The sequence below is a fragment of the Lineus longissimus genome, chromosome 19, assembly GCF_910592395.1.
Source record: "Lineus longissimus chromosome 19, tnLinLong1.2, whole genome shotgun sequence".
In the NCBI taxonomy this organism is placed as follows: domain Eukaryota; kingdom Metazoa; phylum Nemertea; class Pilidiophora; order Heteronemertea; family Lineidae; genus Lineus; species Lineus longissimus.
In genome coordinates this window covers 1,728,852-1,746,596 of record NC_088326.1, presented here as the reverse complement: position 1 = coordinate 1,746,596, position 17,745 = coordinate 1,728,852, and the positions used below count along the sequence as shown (strand labels likewise).

The 17,745-nt window shown below is 41.5% G+C and overlaps 1 protein-coding gene across 16 annotated transcripts in view; it reads right to left on the bottom strand.

Moving 5' to 3' along the window:
* The window catches only part of LOC135503416 (syndecan-like), a 66,957-nt gene that overhangs the window by 35,726 nt on the left and 13,486 nt on the right, over positions 1-17,745 (bottom strand). For all 16 annotated transcript variants that reach the window (XM_064796977.1, XM_064796987.1, XM_064796979.1 and 13 more), the window contains exon 2: positions 360-476. In XM_064796977.1, coding sequence (XP_064653047.1) covers positions 360-476 — 117 coding nt within the window. The remainder of the gene's footprint in view (positions 1-359; positions 477-17,745) is intronic.

Below are 17,745 nucleotides of genomic sequence, written 5' to 3'. Positions count from 1 at the left end.
TTAAGCTATCACCACTAATCTTTGCCGATGCTTGAGTAGTATTTATTTTTCCTTTAGTGAAAATTTGGCGAAGCTGGAAAGAATAAGGATGCTAATGTGTCGATGTCTTGTCGAACATACAGCCTTACCCAGTAAAATTAGTCCGGTTACTTTATATGACGGTGATAACTGATATATTGTTGATGGTGATGTCTTGACGAAAGAAAAAGTAGCATTGGTGAAAAAAGGGTGATGCTTGAGCCTTAAGATGTCGTTATAGGGTGATAAGGTGTCGTACCCTTGAGGAGGGGGGGGGGGGTACAAGACACGAATTGATACTTGCATTAGGCTCCTTCGAAAATATTTTGTAAACAACTTACATTTTGAGGTGCTTCGTCATCTATATTTATGATGCCTTTTACAGCTGTGAGTTGTTCTGGCTTGTTGTGAAAGTTATACGCCGGCTGGGCTTGTGACGTCCTGTGTCCAGCGGCATTCTGCAAAATAAGAAAATTTGGGAAAATTAGCCAAAAGAATAAAGTAACTGACCATGTATTTGGGATACTGTGCAAATCCGCGTATTCACAGGTCCGAAAACGCACAACTGATAATGGCTATGAAGACCTACTAACGTAATACATACCCAAACACACCACCCTCTGGCAAAGACCTCCTTTATAACTTGACAAATATCAAATCATTCTTTCTCCCCAAAACTGCCCTAGAAGTACCGTTCAGACAGAAATCGTTATCAGTACGTGACTTACAACATGTCCTGTCCAGGGTCCAGCAATAAACATGACAAAACACCATCTTACACCTCGGATTAGGAGACATGTTGATTTTTTATCGACGACTTGACCTCTGAGGCTGACTGCCATGGCAACGCGACAACTTACAAGAGAAAATAACGAGCAAGGGGACCATTATCTCACCCATCGCCATCGGAACAGAACCCGCTATAGAAATAACGGCAATTTGTTGGGGTGTTTACCAGGAGGTGATTTTTTTCTAAGATTCAGATGATTTCTGCAATACTTGTCTTCTGCTGACGACCTTGAATTGGTATGCAAAGCAACACAACTAAATCAACTTTTTCAAGAAATGTAAAATTATTTATCTAAGAATCAAAGTCACAGAAATGCCTTATAAACATTCATATCAATAACTGATGATAGCAACACCTCGACAAGTAAGTAACATATTGTCCATGGTGTAAGGAAGTAAGCTGGCCTTAACCTACAAACACTCGCCTCCCAGAACAGAATCCATACAGAAGCAATTTGTAAAATCGTGTCCATGAATAATTGAAGCAGATATCCCTGCCATGTTTTTATGAGCGTATTAAGTTCACTTGATGAGAGAGGCTGCAATCGGACCAGGTTGCGTGCGTCTACATCTCAAATCACCGTGCAAGGAAATGTAGAGTGTGCTTCGACGTGCAGATTCACCAACCACTCAAATTCAACCAATTGAACCCTCAGTTGAAAGGGGTAGTCGGAGTGCTGAAGGACAAGATCGGCCCTATAGAAGGTGACTGGTAATGAGTGGGAGAATACTACAGCCACTACTACCTGGGAACACGAGTGTCTCAACTTTGGAGAAAGTGGAACATCAAAGAAACTATGCTGGATGGATCCTAGGCCCTTCCCCCCACCCAATTTCAGAAAAAAATCTTTGAATTTGACCATGAAACAGTGAAAAGTGAGAGCTGAGGCCCCCTCTTCCTCTGAGCTTTGGATCTTTGGCCCCTGAGAGTGTTGGGATCTGACATGGCTGGTACTGTAAAGGACTTGTCTTTTAGACAAGATGTGACTATAAAGCTCTGAAAAGTGAGGTCAGGTGAGTCTTTGATCCACCCATGAGTGTTTTGGGATCGGACATGGCTGGTACCCTTCTTCTGTGTCCAAAGTGGTAAGCATCAAAACAAAGGGTGCGACATTACAAAACGGATGCAGTTAGCGGCAACCATATGGACACAAATGGTTAATCCTGGTTTTGTTCGAACAAGTTGTCATTAACCACATCAATCAACCAATAATACAATCACACACTGTATCTTGTGATTGTCTCCTGAATGTCACTTACTGATAGCTAACCCAATAACGTGTCTGACAGACCTAGCCGCCGAACAGAGCTAATAAAGCGATGCGTTAATTCCTCATATTTGTTACCGTTATCGGATTAGCAATGTTGATTAAGACCAGGGGCATTGTGGGATAGCTGGTGGTGAGCTCTAAGCTAATTCCAATCAGGGAATGGGTCTAATTGTGCCGTCTTGTTTGGTTATGGTGAACGGAGACATTGATGGAGGTCCCTGGTAAGGACTAATTCCCGTCTGCGTAGGTGTGTGTCTGTGACATAGAGTCACACTCGTTCGAGAACCAAACAACTGAAAACGTTTGCCAACAATGTTGAAATCTGCCCTGTACGACATCAAAGATGGGTGTGTCAGTTCGACCATCTTTGATGATATGCAACAGTTTCAAATATAAAACAATGCTAGGGTCTCAAGTAACATAAGTTCTTCATTCCTCAAGGTGTTAGGATCAATTAAATTCGCCCTTTCCAGGAGGGAAAGCTTCCTTCCTCTGCTGAAATCTGCGCTTCGTGATGTAAAGGTATCAAGTCCTATGATCAATTAAATTTGCCCTTTATTCAGAAGGCAAAGCTTCGTTCCCTAAGGCAATCTACTCGCATGTCAATCACTCAAAGCTAGTTGGACACAAAGTCGATCTCCATGACATTCTCAACTAAGTAGATCATGCAGCTATTTCAAAGGTCTTTCTATGTTCTAAGCAGCTTATTTCATTTAAAACGAAGTGATTCGTCTTAATCAGTTAGAATAACCTTACGGATCGCTGTCTTCATCATTTGGAATAACTTTCACAAAAGTCGTTCACTTTGACGAAAACTGTCACTGACGTATCATTATCAAAGATTTGGTAGCGAACGCTAAAAAGAAGACCAAAGTATGATGCAAAGAGAAACAAGCCAACCGTCAAAAATGCACTTGGGGCAGCATGAGGACTGAAGGGCAAGATGCACCTTCGTCATCGCCCTGAACCAATGAGTACCATCCGATTCCTTCATGCAGCACAAGCCAGCCCCCAACAAGAGAAGCGAAACCTTCCACGAAAGGCCTCTGGTGCAGAATGAAAACCGAAAGGCACCCCATGCAGCCTTCACTGGCTACAACCAGAGAGAACCATATCATCGTATTCCTTGATGCAGCAATGGCGGCCCCAGCACCAAATCCCCAAGCCTATTGGTGGTGTAATTGCTAAGGGACCATCGCACTACTAGGCAATGATTTGTAGGGAATAAACATGCTACACAAATCCTACGCCAAACGTGATTTATAGTAGAGACACCACATTTGTTATTCATGAATGGTTGGATTTTTTTCCTAATCAAAATGATTGACAGGTCCTGTCTCATTAACTAAGCTGCTCTCAAGATATGTCCTTGTCTTCTACCACATGATCTTGGTCATCAGAAGTGATTTCCTGCACCACAACTCTTCCACAATCCAAAGTTCATGACAATAGACTGCCAATGGTTTACATGGACTTATCACAGAAGCCATCTTGGTTTCGAAGGGTAAATTCATTAATTCCAACAAGTGCTCCTTCCTTACAGAGACCAAAGTCAACTAATCAAGTGATAACAGATGGCTGAGTCTTGAGTCACGAACTGAGTCAGTGAGTCATGCCTCGCGTGTCACTAACCAAACTTGATCAATCATTTGGTGAAGGAGCCATTAAGAGACTGTCAAATGAACTGCAAACGTCGAACCTTTCGCAAGAATTCTTGAATAACTTGATTGAAAAACCTGTTCTATGCGGTGCTCCACAAATGAGCGATTTAGATGCTGCGGTCTGCGACTATAATCGCTGCAATGTGCAACAAGAAGATATCTTTTCTACAGGTAGAACCAGTAACTGATCTGATTGCACGTCCCAAAATTCAGCAGGCGAGGTGACAGAATTGCTTGCGCTAAGCGACGGATTCACTCGCGGCAGGTTTCGGGGAACGGTGTGGATTGAAACTCTTCTGAAGAGAAAGCACTTATCATTACCAACACGTAACAAGTGCTTGCATCATAAAGCAAACAGTCCATTAAGAATCTGTCTATTGAGGCATCTGAGTCACAACTTCTACTCCTAACGTAACCCATCCATCATTGTGCTCAAGTGAACAATTATGATCGCCTTCGCCAAACATGCAGCTGGATGTCATGTTGGTGTGGAATAACTGCAGCAAGATGTCAGGGAAGTGTTGTCGGCACTGAGTAATGGACAGAAACATACGAGAGATGCTACGCGGTACTTAATCAACAGGCTGGATGATGCTATTTATCTATCAGACATGCGGCCATAGTTGTCTATCCTCTGCGAGGCGGATCAGATCTGGTCCATTTTCCCATCCATTCCTGTACATCGTCAATCAAATCCTCTTTGGTAGACCGCGTCCTCTACTGTGCCCTGCAGAATGATGTTTGCTAGGGTTCCCTTTGGCCTTGTCACAAGGCCAAACCACCTTAGCTTCTTCTTTTAACCACGGTCAGCAGACTTGTGTGGCATCCTATGTGCTGAACAACCAGCTCTCTAGTGGTAAATATCGCAGCAAAGGGGCCCAACTAGTCAGAAACTTGGCAACAGTCGGTTGATATGAACAAAAACTTCACCCCCACGAGGAAGAAGCCACCTCCCTACTCCTTCTCATATACTACACAGCTCTCCGTAACATCCAGATTCTGAAGTCAAGCTGCACGTATCTCAGAAGCAGCCATTGTCTACCAAGGCATTCAGATGCTCGGCAGGTGTCTGCCATTCACCGGTTTCATCTCCAAGATTGATTACACCGTCGGCCCCCACGTAATCGTCTAACAACCATTTTTATTCTCAGCAGATTCGCTGTGAACCTAATGGTCTTCTTGAGAACATAATGACTTTCTCCAGCGATATTTTTCCTCGCCAGAGCGTAATTAGATGGTTTGAGTTTGTTCATCATAATAACGTGTTGCAATGTATTACGATGTTTTTTAATACTGGGCTTATCAATTAGTTTGGTGGCATCAGTTGTATCATGTTATTAGTGTCAATCAACGCATCATGTGGCCCTCAAAATTATCCACTAGGAGATCTTAACAATGGTGTTTGATTAACATCTCGTTTTTCACATCACATTAAAAAGAATTTGTTACATATTCCAAAATTCATTTATAAAGCAGTTTCAGCCGACCAGCTTGTGGTCACTCTGAGCCACAAGAAACATCTACACACGACCGAAAACATCGTTTGAAACCCAAACTTGACAGTCAATCGCAGGCTTAACGAATAACCTTAAACCTGAAAAATAAAAATTTTGAAATCTTTTTTGACAGAAACCAAAAGAAATTCGGCAAAATCCGCTGAAATACAGAGTACTTTCAAATTTCTAGAGAACTTTTTGCACATTGCAAAAATAAAGAGGGCAATTAATTTTACTATTACAGTACCCTGGTATGTAATTTCACACAAGAACATTGTTCACTCCTCAGACCAGTAAATATGAATTCTAGCAACGAGTACAATTTCCGGTTGACATAAAACTGATATTGTTCAGCCCGAGTGGTCTTCAACCCGGTGAAATCAATTCGCATGCCATATAGTTTCTCCACAAGTATTTGGTGATGAAAAGCAGTTGACGTTTCAAGGGTATATTTTACCATCACATGCCTGAACAGATATCTAAAACTTAGGAAGGGTAAACACTAGACAGACACGTCATCTTCTTCTTCAGCGTTCGCGCCGACTTGTAGCGTGTTATTTCAACCCAAACGTCTGGCCACAGCGCCTACCTCCACACGATCTTTGCACCATCCCTTACTTGTCCTTTAACAGAGCGTCTTCTCATTTGCAAATAAGACTTTTCGCCTCCCCGACATGATAGATAAAAACATACTTTTGATGTCGGCGCGATTAACGGCCACCTAAAAACTCTGCCGCCCCCGATAAGAAGCTCACAGGAAAGCTTCCTAATTTGCAAATGAGTTTCTTACCGTCGCAGCAAATGAGGCAAACGGAATAAAAATGATAAAGCAACTCGGCTGATATGAATGAAACAAGATTTTTTGGGAAACAGAGGCGGATGACGTATGTTTCATAATCTTGGGTGCACGTAGGTATCAGCAGCGTTTGGTGAATGAGGAAAGAATGGTTGGAACTGCTGAGGCCTATTTTAACAATGTGCAGAGAGAAAGCAAAACCCGAGCCATTTCAGAGACACACAATGGGTGATATGAATAAAGACTAGCAATTGCTTTTACTGAAAACCCCATGTACATTTACACTAGGCCTTTCTGTACAAAACTGAAGTAAAATCATTTACTAGTCTTTATTCATATCACCCACTATCTATTTCACCTCAGGCCAGGTCTACTGGACAGCGGAACATATAAGACAATTTCAGTCTTCAAATCTACAACAGAGCCAATGAAGCTACTTAACGTGTTTATGTCCAAGTAGAACGACTTCTAAATTCCTTTGACAGCCTAACAAATTGATTTCACAGCAAAACAAAATCGAGCGAAGAAAATGTCATTTCATCAGCGAAGCTTTGATTTGGTGAAAACTGTGTTTTCAATTCGAACAGTTCGTTATTACCGCAGTCTTGGAATTCCATGATGAAATCAATCAGTTACTTATTCAAGTGAAAGTTGACGGGGATCTTGAACCGGGGTCGTTTTTCAATAACGAGGCAGTGACATATTGAACGGCGGAAACCTTATGCAAGTATCAATTCGTGTCTTGTACCCCCCCTCTTCAAGGGTACGACACCTTATCACCCCATAACGACATCTTAAGGCTCAAGCATCACCCTTTTTTCACCAAGGCTACTTTTTCTTTCGTCAAGACATCACCATCAACAATATATCAGTTGTCACCATCATATAAAGTAACCGGACTAATTTTACTGGGTAAGGCTGTATGTTCGACAAGACATCGACACATTAGCATCCTTATTCTTTTCAGCTTCGCCAAATTTTCACTGAAGGAAATATAAACACTACCCAAGCATCGGCAAAGATTGGTGGTGATAGCTCAACTACCCTTGAGGAGGGGGGGGGGTACAAGAAACAAATTGATACTTGCATTAGTTGGGATGATATTTTTGAAGGATTCGATATGTTTAATGTGGGAAGTGACTTGAGATTTCACATGAAGACGCGCTGCCAACTGGACACAATGGCGTAACATGCTTGTACATCAGATAACCTTATAGCAGATAGGATATCAAACGCTATGCCATGCCATTACTCCCAAACTTACTTTCAAGTGGTTTCACTTTCATGAAATCAATATACACTTACCAAGAAAAGCAAATAGAAATCGAATGAATCATCACGCTACATATATCTTAATATAAACAGTTTATTCAACACACGATCAAGTACAATCTTGGTCAATAAATGTTTACAACAATTGACAATTATTTCATTAGGGGAGACGTGTCGACTATTTGGCACATGCTACTGAATATCTAAGGCAAATCACTTGTGGTACAAACATGCTCTCAAAATCACAAACTCTTTTGACGATCTGTGAAAGACTATAATCGTCGTAAGAGTTCATGTCCGTATTCACTTCACAACTCACTAGTGGGCCATCCGTGACATCTAATTATCAGAACAGCATTCAATGGCCACGGAACCAATCTGGCATATCACCAGAACTCCGACAGAACCTGGCATAATTCTAAATTTCGAAAGTTCTACGCACTAAATCTTGGCACGATTGAATTTCAGGTTTATGTGCCAGTCCTATACCTAGCATTTCACCGACCAAAACCATTCTATGAACCATGGGTGTGATGCATTACAACACAAGGGACATTGTATGGTTATTTCTACCAGCCATTTCTACTGCACCAGCGCCATTATATCTTGCCCCATGATCATAAATTGTCTCGGCCAAGTCATTACCCAAACTCCCCCACATACCAATGCTGAGAGTAGCCATCTTCAGGTTCATTTAATCCTGATTCATTTAGTGCGGATGATTTTCTGCGAGTTGCATCCATCTTTGCATAACAATGTGCATACCTCGAACTAATCATGCAAGGGAGAAGCTAATAGATTTAGAGCTTGCCAAAGGCTATGCGGCATGAATTGGGAGAAATGTCTATTTCATCAGAAGTCTGGTGCATGCTCTCAAGTAGAATCCTTTTGTGATTCCAGCAGATTCTAGCAAACATTGGTTGAAGCAGAAGTTACATTGGTTACATTGGTTACATTGGTTGAAGAAACAGCACTTCATTCGCAAGCAATTCAACATGATTATTCGCACCAACAACAGCGAGTGCTGACATGACGTAAGAAACCAATTTATAGGAATTCTCGAGGAAACAAAGGAATTCCTCTACTACTTGCTGTTCCGGATTCGTGCCAACGATAAAATCAAGTCTACTACTTGCATGTCGAGTACCTTTCATCATCCCAAGTCTGTTGCTTTCCATCAGAACACTTCCCTAAGGATGTTTGGCATCTGAGATCAAGATAAAACGTTGGTTCTCTTTACTGATGGGGAAAAAACACATACTCATAAGATTATCTTACATCTTACAGAATGACAACCCTCTTGCAGCTCAAGAACAGTATCATTCCCAAGTCAAGACATCACAGTAGGCCTGATCATCGATCGAAGACCAGAAAACCTTCCATAAAAGCTACCTTTTTCTTTCACTAAGAGGGGTCCGTCGTTGCCCCAAAGGTCACTCCTGCCAACGCGACTGGCTTCTAGTTACTAATGGATCTGGCCACGATATTGCCAGGAAGATTACTTTTACAGGGGAAAGGATCAATCCAGCTCCTTACTGCTCAGTCTCACCGTCGGGAGAAAGAGAAGTATCCAGTTCCCTTCACAAAGGTTTTGTCGAAAATGACTTCTCTGACAAAACGTATTGGCAAGGGACAGTTGCTGCACACAGCACAACCACCAATACCCTTCGTCAAAGACGGAAGCTTCCTTCGACCAAAGGTCACTCCAACTAATTCCACTGGCTTCCTGACACTAATGGAGTATCTGGTCAAGTTGCAGCCAGGAAGATTTGAAAAAGGATGCTACCTCTTAGGGACTCTACCTTCCACCGTGGATATCAGGGAAGTATTGATTTACCCGTTGTGAAGATTATGCCGAAAATGGTTTCTCAACGACACCAACACTTTGAGCAGAGACAATTGCTCCAATGCCATCACCTTCTGACGAGGATACAACAATGGAGGTGACAGGTAACCAAGCAACCAGACCACGTCGTGGCCAGAGAAAGAAGCTCTGACAGGGAAAATGGATCCATTTGAGGAGAAAGGGACATATCACTTTTCATTCTGTGAAGATTTTTTAATGGTTTCCCTGCAGTTTTGACAGCTTGTAGCTTCCTGAATACTGGACAAAGCCCGGAGACGACAATGACCATGATAGGTAACTTAGCAACAACGCGGACAACACACATAGGCTGCCAAATGATCCCACTCAATCGTCGACGTCCTCTTACTGAGCGGCGACATCTTTAACAGCATTGCTTGAGGCTGAACACGGTGTACCACAGGAAGGACTATCTGATAACAGCAATGTTAGCCCCGAGTTCTTTACATCGAAAGAAAGGGAACCTCAGAGAGGAAATTAGCTGAAATCATCTCTCTGAGGGGAGAAGCCCCTTGCAACCAAAAGCGTGCTCTGCCTGAGTAACTCCATAAAGTCCCTGCGAGTCTTTTTGGTACTTTCTGTAATCAAGACTACATTGCTAGAGGCTGAACATGGTGTAAGACAGGATGAGTTGTCTGATATTAGCCCGACATCTAAAGAAAGGGAAGTCTTTACAGGAAATTAGCTGAAATCGTTTCTCTGCGGGGAGGGTATTGCCTTTCTGTCTGTACCGGTGATACACCTGGGGACTGCATCATTGCGACAGAAGCATCTGTCAACAAGTTAGCGACATCTGAGATGGTAAAGGTTGGGTGGAAATTGATGGCAAGTGCTACTTTCTTTCAAGCCTTTTATAGCAACATAGTTGAATTTAAAAGCAAACCTTTGTAAATTTTGACACTGGATGCCTTTGCCAGTCATTGGGTGATATGAATAAAGACTAGCAAATGCTTTTACTCCGGTTTTGTACAGGAAGGCCTAGTGTAAATGTACATGGAGATTTAGATAAAAGCATTTCCTAGTCTTTATTCATATCACCCATTGTCTTCAAACCTAAAACTGCCTCAAGGAACAAGTTGAAGAATTTATTCAAACTGTTTGGTCCCCCCAAACATTTTCACTGTAAGCTACTGGGGGGGGGGGTCACGGAGACAGTAGCACCATTTGTCAACCTATGTATTAAGACGCCGAGCAATTACCATTTTTCATTTTAACACAGATATGCGAGTAGTGTACACAAACACCATCTAAGAACATAGCAGCAGTATTGGTCCTTGGAGAATTCCTAATGGATTTTCCCGTATTTATAATGAGTTTTTTTATCGTTCTTTGATCGAGGACTCAGAAGTACAGTGGCTGATGTTGAGTATTTGCCTTCCAAAAGCAGTTGGCTGAATTAATATAAGCACCTTTATTTTTGTGAGCTGAATACTTTCTTCTTTTCCTGGGATGGGGTGCGATCATAAAATTAAGGGCGTGACAAGGTTTTTGAACTTAATGGTTTTATTGTTGGAAATTCTTCCATTTAAGCTCCTGGTCGACTGTGATTTCATAACGATATTGCAAATGCAAACTTTGTCGTGTTCAGATTTGACCTTTTATCAAATCCTACATTCACACAGAATCCGAAAATGATTAAAGAATATGACCTTTACAAATAATTAATCAGCAAATCTATGCAGTACTATTAATTCCCAGGCCTGCTGCAATCTCATAGATGTGGATTATATCATTCTAATACAGCTTCATGAGATTGTCAAACAATGGATCGTTGAAGTATCGTAAACGCCAGAAAGATACCCATGACATTTAAACGATAAAAATCGTGAAAATATTTGCGTTACTATTAATTTCCCGGGCCTGCTCGTAAAATGCGTAAGCGTATTGAACAATACACATCAAATTGTTGTGACCTTTAAAACCTGAGCCCCCAGACTTATTACCATTGATTATTGACAAAAATCGCACAAAAAATGGGCGGGTATTGATTCGATTGTAAATATCGCACAATATATTGACTTTTCGCAGCATCGGTGCTGATGCATTGTGTTTGGCGGGAATAAAAACGACGACTGTCTGTAGCGTTTTATGTGCAATATTGGCCACGCTATCCAAGTAAATACTGCACACTGGGCAATGTTAGCCCTGTAACGACCCTTGCCACCACTCCAGAAAACGTCCCAACATGCCCAACCACTGCTTTCCCTTGGATGATGATGACGCCAGGGTTCAAAGGGTTAACTAGCGGGGAAGAAACGACAAGTGAAAAAAAACGCTGAATACAAGACAAACTCGACTGACTTCACATCCTATCAGTGTGTCTTCTTCACCGCAAACTAACAAGAGACGAATATTAATCAACTTAATTCCGGAACCCGCAAACCTTCGCTGGTAATTTTTTCCAAAGGAATGCAATTTATTAAAAGCATTCTGTTTCTAAATTACATTAAGTTCACTGTGTAAACATAAATGCAGTCTTGAAGTTGAATGAAATCAGGATGTCGGTTGTTCAGCGAGTTTATGGTTCAGGTTTCTTGAATGTAATGTTATTGTTTACCTTCTTGGAAGGATTTATACAGGGTGTCCCTGAAAACAGCTGTGGTGGTGAAGTCGTAGAGCATTGGTGTCATGATAGGGAGGTTGTGGGGACAATTCCTGGCCAACAGGGCGAGACACCAAGAGATATGAACAAAGACAAGTAAATGCTTTTAGTTCAGTTTCCACCAGGCAAGGGAAATGGTGAAAATCCTGTGCCCAAGTCGTCCCCTTAGCCACAGAGAAGGCATCTACAAAATCCTGATGTCTATAGCCGCACTTACACCACCTGAAAATGGACCACCAATCTTGGTTCGGGAACCAATGCCGCACCATCGAAAATCCACCAAGCGCTTACACCAGCGCTGCAGCTAGTTATAAAATCCGGCTACAGATGGCGCGCAAACAATAAGCAGAACGCGGAAAGCCTTGGCAGAAAGCGCCATTTCGAAAGCGCCGCCTGGAGCCGAACCATCTAACTAGCTAATTGCCGAACCATTTGCGCGTACACCACGACAAAGCCGAGCTTTTAACAAGCCGGGCGAATTTGGACCATCAAGCTTGGTGGGACAAATTCGCTCGGCAATTTGTATCGGCAATGGATTGCCGAACCAATTTGTCGCGGCAATGTGGTGGTGTAAGTGCAATTGGTCCACCAATATTTCGTGGTGTAAGCGCAGCTATAGCCTAGGTTAGGTATCGTCGATACTGTCTGATTACTTATAGCCACCTGGTGAGTTATGATGGCGTCGCATGGTAACAGAGAACGGCGCTGTTCATTTTCCTTTCTCATTTCCTGATCTTTCGTCTGATTGGAACGTCTCGCCGTTCACTCTCAACGACGTATGGTGATGATGCTGAATAGCTTTGTCACACTTGCGACAACAAGGAGATTCCGACCAGGAATGAATGAGCATTTGTACAAATTCTCTGACAAATCCTGTTAATTGATGACTTGTTGGAAATGAGAGATTGGCTGAGTAGTTTCTGCTATTGGCTGTGTTGGTATTGCAATCATAGAGTAACGGCTCTCTGTCAATCTTACAGGGCTGAATGACCAGCCACAATGACTTATGTGACAATTACTGACTGGTAATTGATGAAAGTGTGGCGGAGTGGTTTTTGATACAGACTGTACTTGTACAATCTTTACGCACAAGTTAGGAAATCTTAACCTCTCTATTATCTTTGCAATTTCCGAATCTCAGGATATAAATTTCCTTGAAGTAGCTGACGGCCGGGAGCGGAGTAACAAAAATAGTGATTTATTGATTTCTATGTATTTGACCTGGCGTTCTAGCCCGCGGCTATTAGACATCGGTAAATGCGGCAGAATCACATATCACATTTTCAATTTCATCATTTCGAAACATTTGTGAGGGAATTTGACGTCCTAAATGATGTTGAATTCGAATATTTATCCGATCCCTCCGTCACTTGACAGACATAGGGCCAATTTATGTGCATAAGTAAGCATCGCTGGCTGAAACATGGAAATTACAGCTTCTATATTTTCTTTGCAATTTCCGCATCTCAAGCTATAAATTTGTCTTGAAGAAGCCGCCAGCCCGGGAGCAGAATAACGATAATAACGGTTTATTGATTTCAATGTATTTGACCCGGTGTCTTGCCTTGAGGCTAGGAGATATCCGTAAATGGTCACAATGGTACGATATTCGCTTGAAACGGACTCCGCTCCACGAAGACGAATGATTAGATTTGGAAAGACATCAAGGCGGACGCCAAACGGAGATATTTGATTGGTCGATTGGCAATTTGACATTTGGCAAAATCGCTCATTTTGATATATTTCATGAAGAAATTAAGTATACGATAAAAGTAAAAACAGCTCACATATTATTCTGACTGAAATTCATGAATACTGAACATAAGATGGATGAAAATTTCCTGAAAAATTGCTGTGAATGATTTCGTGCCTGATCATTGGCTGAAGAACAAACTGGTAGAACTTGCTGAGTGTTCAGCACATGATCCCTGAGCAAGTTGAGTCTTCTTAGAAAAAGAGAACACAGAAAAACAAATGTGGATTGAGGAAAAATGAATCTTTGTTGAGTGACCAAGAATGCTGTTAGCTTGATGAAAGATTGAGCTGTAGCCATTAGCTGCTAAGCTCAAGGATTGGTAGAGAATGACTTGCCAATTATACAGATCGTTGCACAAAAAGGGGGATAGCAAAGATGCGATTGCTCTGAGGGCAAAGTATCCATTTGCAACTTGGAAAGATCGACAGTGAAAAACTCGCACAAAAACATAAGCAGAAATGAATGAAGGGTAAGAAGTGTATTGGCTGTGTGGATCAAGTTAGCTTCTGCAATTTACTGGGGAGTAAAAGGCTTTTGGAGAAAAACCATTTTACCCATATCCCAGCTTAAAAAGAGTGCACAAATGCAACTAATGCGAGAAATAACGTTGGAGTAGCTGGCCTTGGCCAATTTATCAACGGGTATAGAAGGATTTGTAACGAATTGCTGAGAAATACAACTGCAGTTGTGATGCAGAGAAGACGGAGAGTACTTTTCTGATACACTGTGTCAACGCACTTGAGCTGTGTGTGTTACGCAACAGACTATCACATGTAAACTAGACTTTTGGATAGGCACCCCTAAAACGGCTTAAATGTGTCGACACAGTATTTGTGATTACCACTCTGTCCTCGTATTAGAATACTACAAAAGGTTACCATACCTAATACGACTATCTATCTTCCCAAGAACCGTACAAAAGGATGCCATATTGTCAATACAACTCTCTGGCAACAGAATAATCACGATCACAATATCGGAAAACCTAAGACATACTCTCTATAGAAGGGCTTGTACAGCTCTTAGCTTCACGTCTGAAGAAAGTAAGATATCATTCAAGCTGTACGGGATACTAATGGATAAATGTCTATACAAACAAAGCCAAGAGGGAGATGTCTCCTCCTTGATGGATGCAACACCACAATAAACATGTCCAGACAAACACAACAAGCTGCATTGACCATCAAATCATGCTCAGACTGATTCACCTTACCTTCCAGCCTTACCTACAGTGAAGCTGGTATGACCAGTTCTGTCCCTCTTTGAATCATTTCAAGACTTCTATCTACGGCCAATAGTCAGGCAAAGGTTTGCGACATGGTTAAAATAGTGCATTTTATGTTTGGACAAAACTGTGTGACACGATGCAACAATGATGATGATGATGATGATGATGATGATGATGACGATGATGATGATGATGATGATGATAAAGAAAATGATGATGGTGGTCGAATTCCCCACTGACATTTTCAAACCACAATATCATAGTGCAACGACTCCTCGTGCAACAACCTTTCAATCCCAATCTCACGGTCCGTATCTTTTGATCGCCACATCAAACAATCCCCAGACATTGTCTTCAAAGACAACGGTAATATCAATACAGTATTATATCTAAGTAGATAAAGGTACCTGACTTATTATGAAGCAAGTCCCCTTTGTATGATTATGGCTGCAAATACAGCTATAGTAGGTAACAAGCCTTTGGTCACAATATCAAATAGTATGGGGACTGACTATATGAAGCCATTCCTCCTTTGTATTGCAATGACCACAGATTACTTTAGTACAAGGGAACAAGCCTTTGGTCATGATAAAGTTACGATCAAAGCTTGAGAGAGTAAACGCAAGATGATATCATGAGGACTACCTTCCAACAAGCCATCGCCTCATCCTATCTTTGTTGGCGCGTTTTGAGATCCCTTCACACATTCTCCCTGGTGGATGAGATGCAAAATCTCTTAAGCGGTATTAGGCAACCCTGGGATGGGTTAATCTCAATATATTTATCTCCTTTATGCTCCTAGCTTTAGCAGCTGGTTGCCAACAAGGACCTATGGTATTGGTATTGCACATAAGCAGTTTTTAATGAAATACAATGACGCGGTTTCCATATCAACAAGTCTTTCTTTGAAGTTCGTAACAGCCAACTAGTCCTTTATAACCATGTCTCCAAAGCTAAAAATACCAAGTACTGATAAAAAAGATTTTGTACCATTGCCTTTGTAAGGCTTATAAGCAATAGTTCGGCCAATTACTCTTTGAGATATTCCTCGAAAAAACCAATACAACATGGCACGATCCTCTTAGAGAATTTTATTACTTTTGCCTTGATATTGTGATGTTTCTTACAAGAGTTGAGGACAATTGGATAATATCACATGATATGATGCAATCCTTCGCTCCGTTATCGAGTTCAAAAACGCCCCTCATGAAAAAATCTGTGACAAAGAGATCTTAGCTCTCAACCATACAGCATCAGCTTTTTTGATGTCATAGGATGTGTAACATATTACCAACCCTTGGGATGACACTGTCGCGCTGTTATAAAAGACACGACGCATTTGCCAATATTGGTTTCCAACATCAGGATGCCCAGTCAAAAATGACAAGAAAAGCTGTCATGGGTAACCTCTGACATTTTTCGTCACCTGATATCACTTTTAAGATTAGAATAGAACGAAACCCAAAGGCAAACTGTGTGAAGACTCAACACATTAGAATATCAGCACCATTTTGGATGGCAGCAACAAAATTCATTGGGGTTTTTTGCCAGCAACATTAACCAACATAACATCTATCTTTCCCATTCAAATTCTTTTGTCAGTTCAGCTCCAAGAAATTTCATTGTTTTCAACAGAGTAAACATCTCCATTGAAAAGCTGGGACAACCTAAATCAGGATTAGCAACAACTTTGATTCCTTACAGATTCGGTGGTTTGTAGCTCCTGGGAGAACAAAACCAATATGATCATCAAGCTCCGTGTAATGACATTGGTTTCCAATGTGGTCCACACCTCGATTGATAAGGTGGTGAAAAATTGATGAGATGCCTCAAGTTATCATCTCTTTCGGTCGTACGGGGAGTTCAAACACAGATATTGTCCAACAAGGACATTGTAGTCAAAGCCACAGAAGATATGGCATATTTGACATAACATTTTGTTCAAATGTTGCATTTTCAGTGCCATTTTCTCATGAAATAGAACCGGTCTGCAACCACCGTTTAGTATGGTGAAAAGGTCTGTTGCTCGCCCAGCTTGGCACTAAGGATACGCCATGCTAACTTAGCACTGTTCCAGGCGGAGAGCTGTGCCGTTCATTGAAACTTTAAAACAAAAAAAGAATGCGCTACATCCGGCTGCACTGACTGATGAAATCAATGAGATGATCCTCCAGGTATTCACAGGTCGAAGTATTCCCAGCACCAATTACGCCAATAGACACACTTTTCAATCCCGCAGCCAAGCGATACCATACTCATGGCTTCTGGAGTGATTCCAAGCAGGCGGTACGATAGAAACTTGTCTACACCAGCAATACTTAGCCCAAATACTCAGTGCATTACAGTGGAACCTCCCTTAGCAGACACCTCTAACCTTTCTAAAGGACACTAGTTTTGGTCCCAAATTGGATGTTTCCATTCAATTTGACCTCTCTAATCAGGACACCTATCTATTGAGGACAGCATTTGTCAGTCCAAGGGTGTCCTTGATAGAGAGGTTCTACTGTATTTCTTCAGTTAGTACCTAGCTTCTTAGCCAATAGTTTGAAGATTTACTTAAGATTTCCATACCATGCAATACATTTCTACCAATGATGAAGTATAAAAATTCCCGTGGAAGTACATTACAACCCCTACATCTTCTGATACTGACACGTGGAATGTGTCTTTGATGATGATATAGATGATATACAGGAGTCGATATTACCACATGGCTTATTAATAATGCATCAACATGTATATTACCAGTATCAATAACGGTGAGTGATACAGACACGAGGGAGGATGCATTATGAGGCATCTGGTATTTGAGGATCAACTGATCCTGGTATTCCAGCATGGTTTTAGCATGCATGTCTGCGTAATTCTATTTCGAAACATACTTAGTACCACCTGGCATCATTCAAGTCCGGTTCATGGAGCCTTCGTAGGTATAGGGCCTATAATAGGCCTACCCTACACAACAATACAACATTCGATAAACTATAGGTGA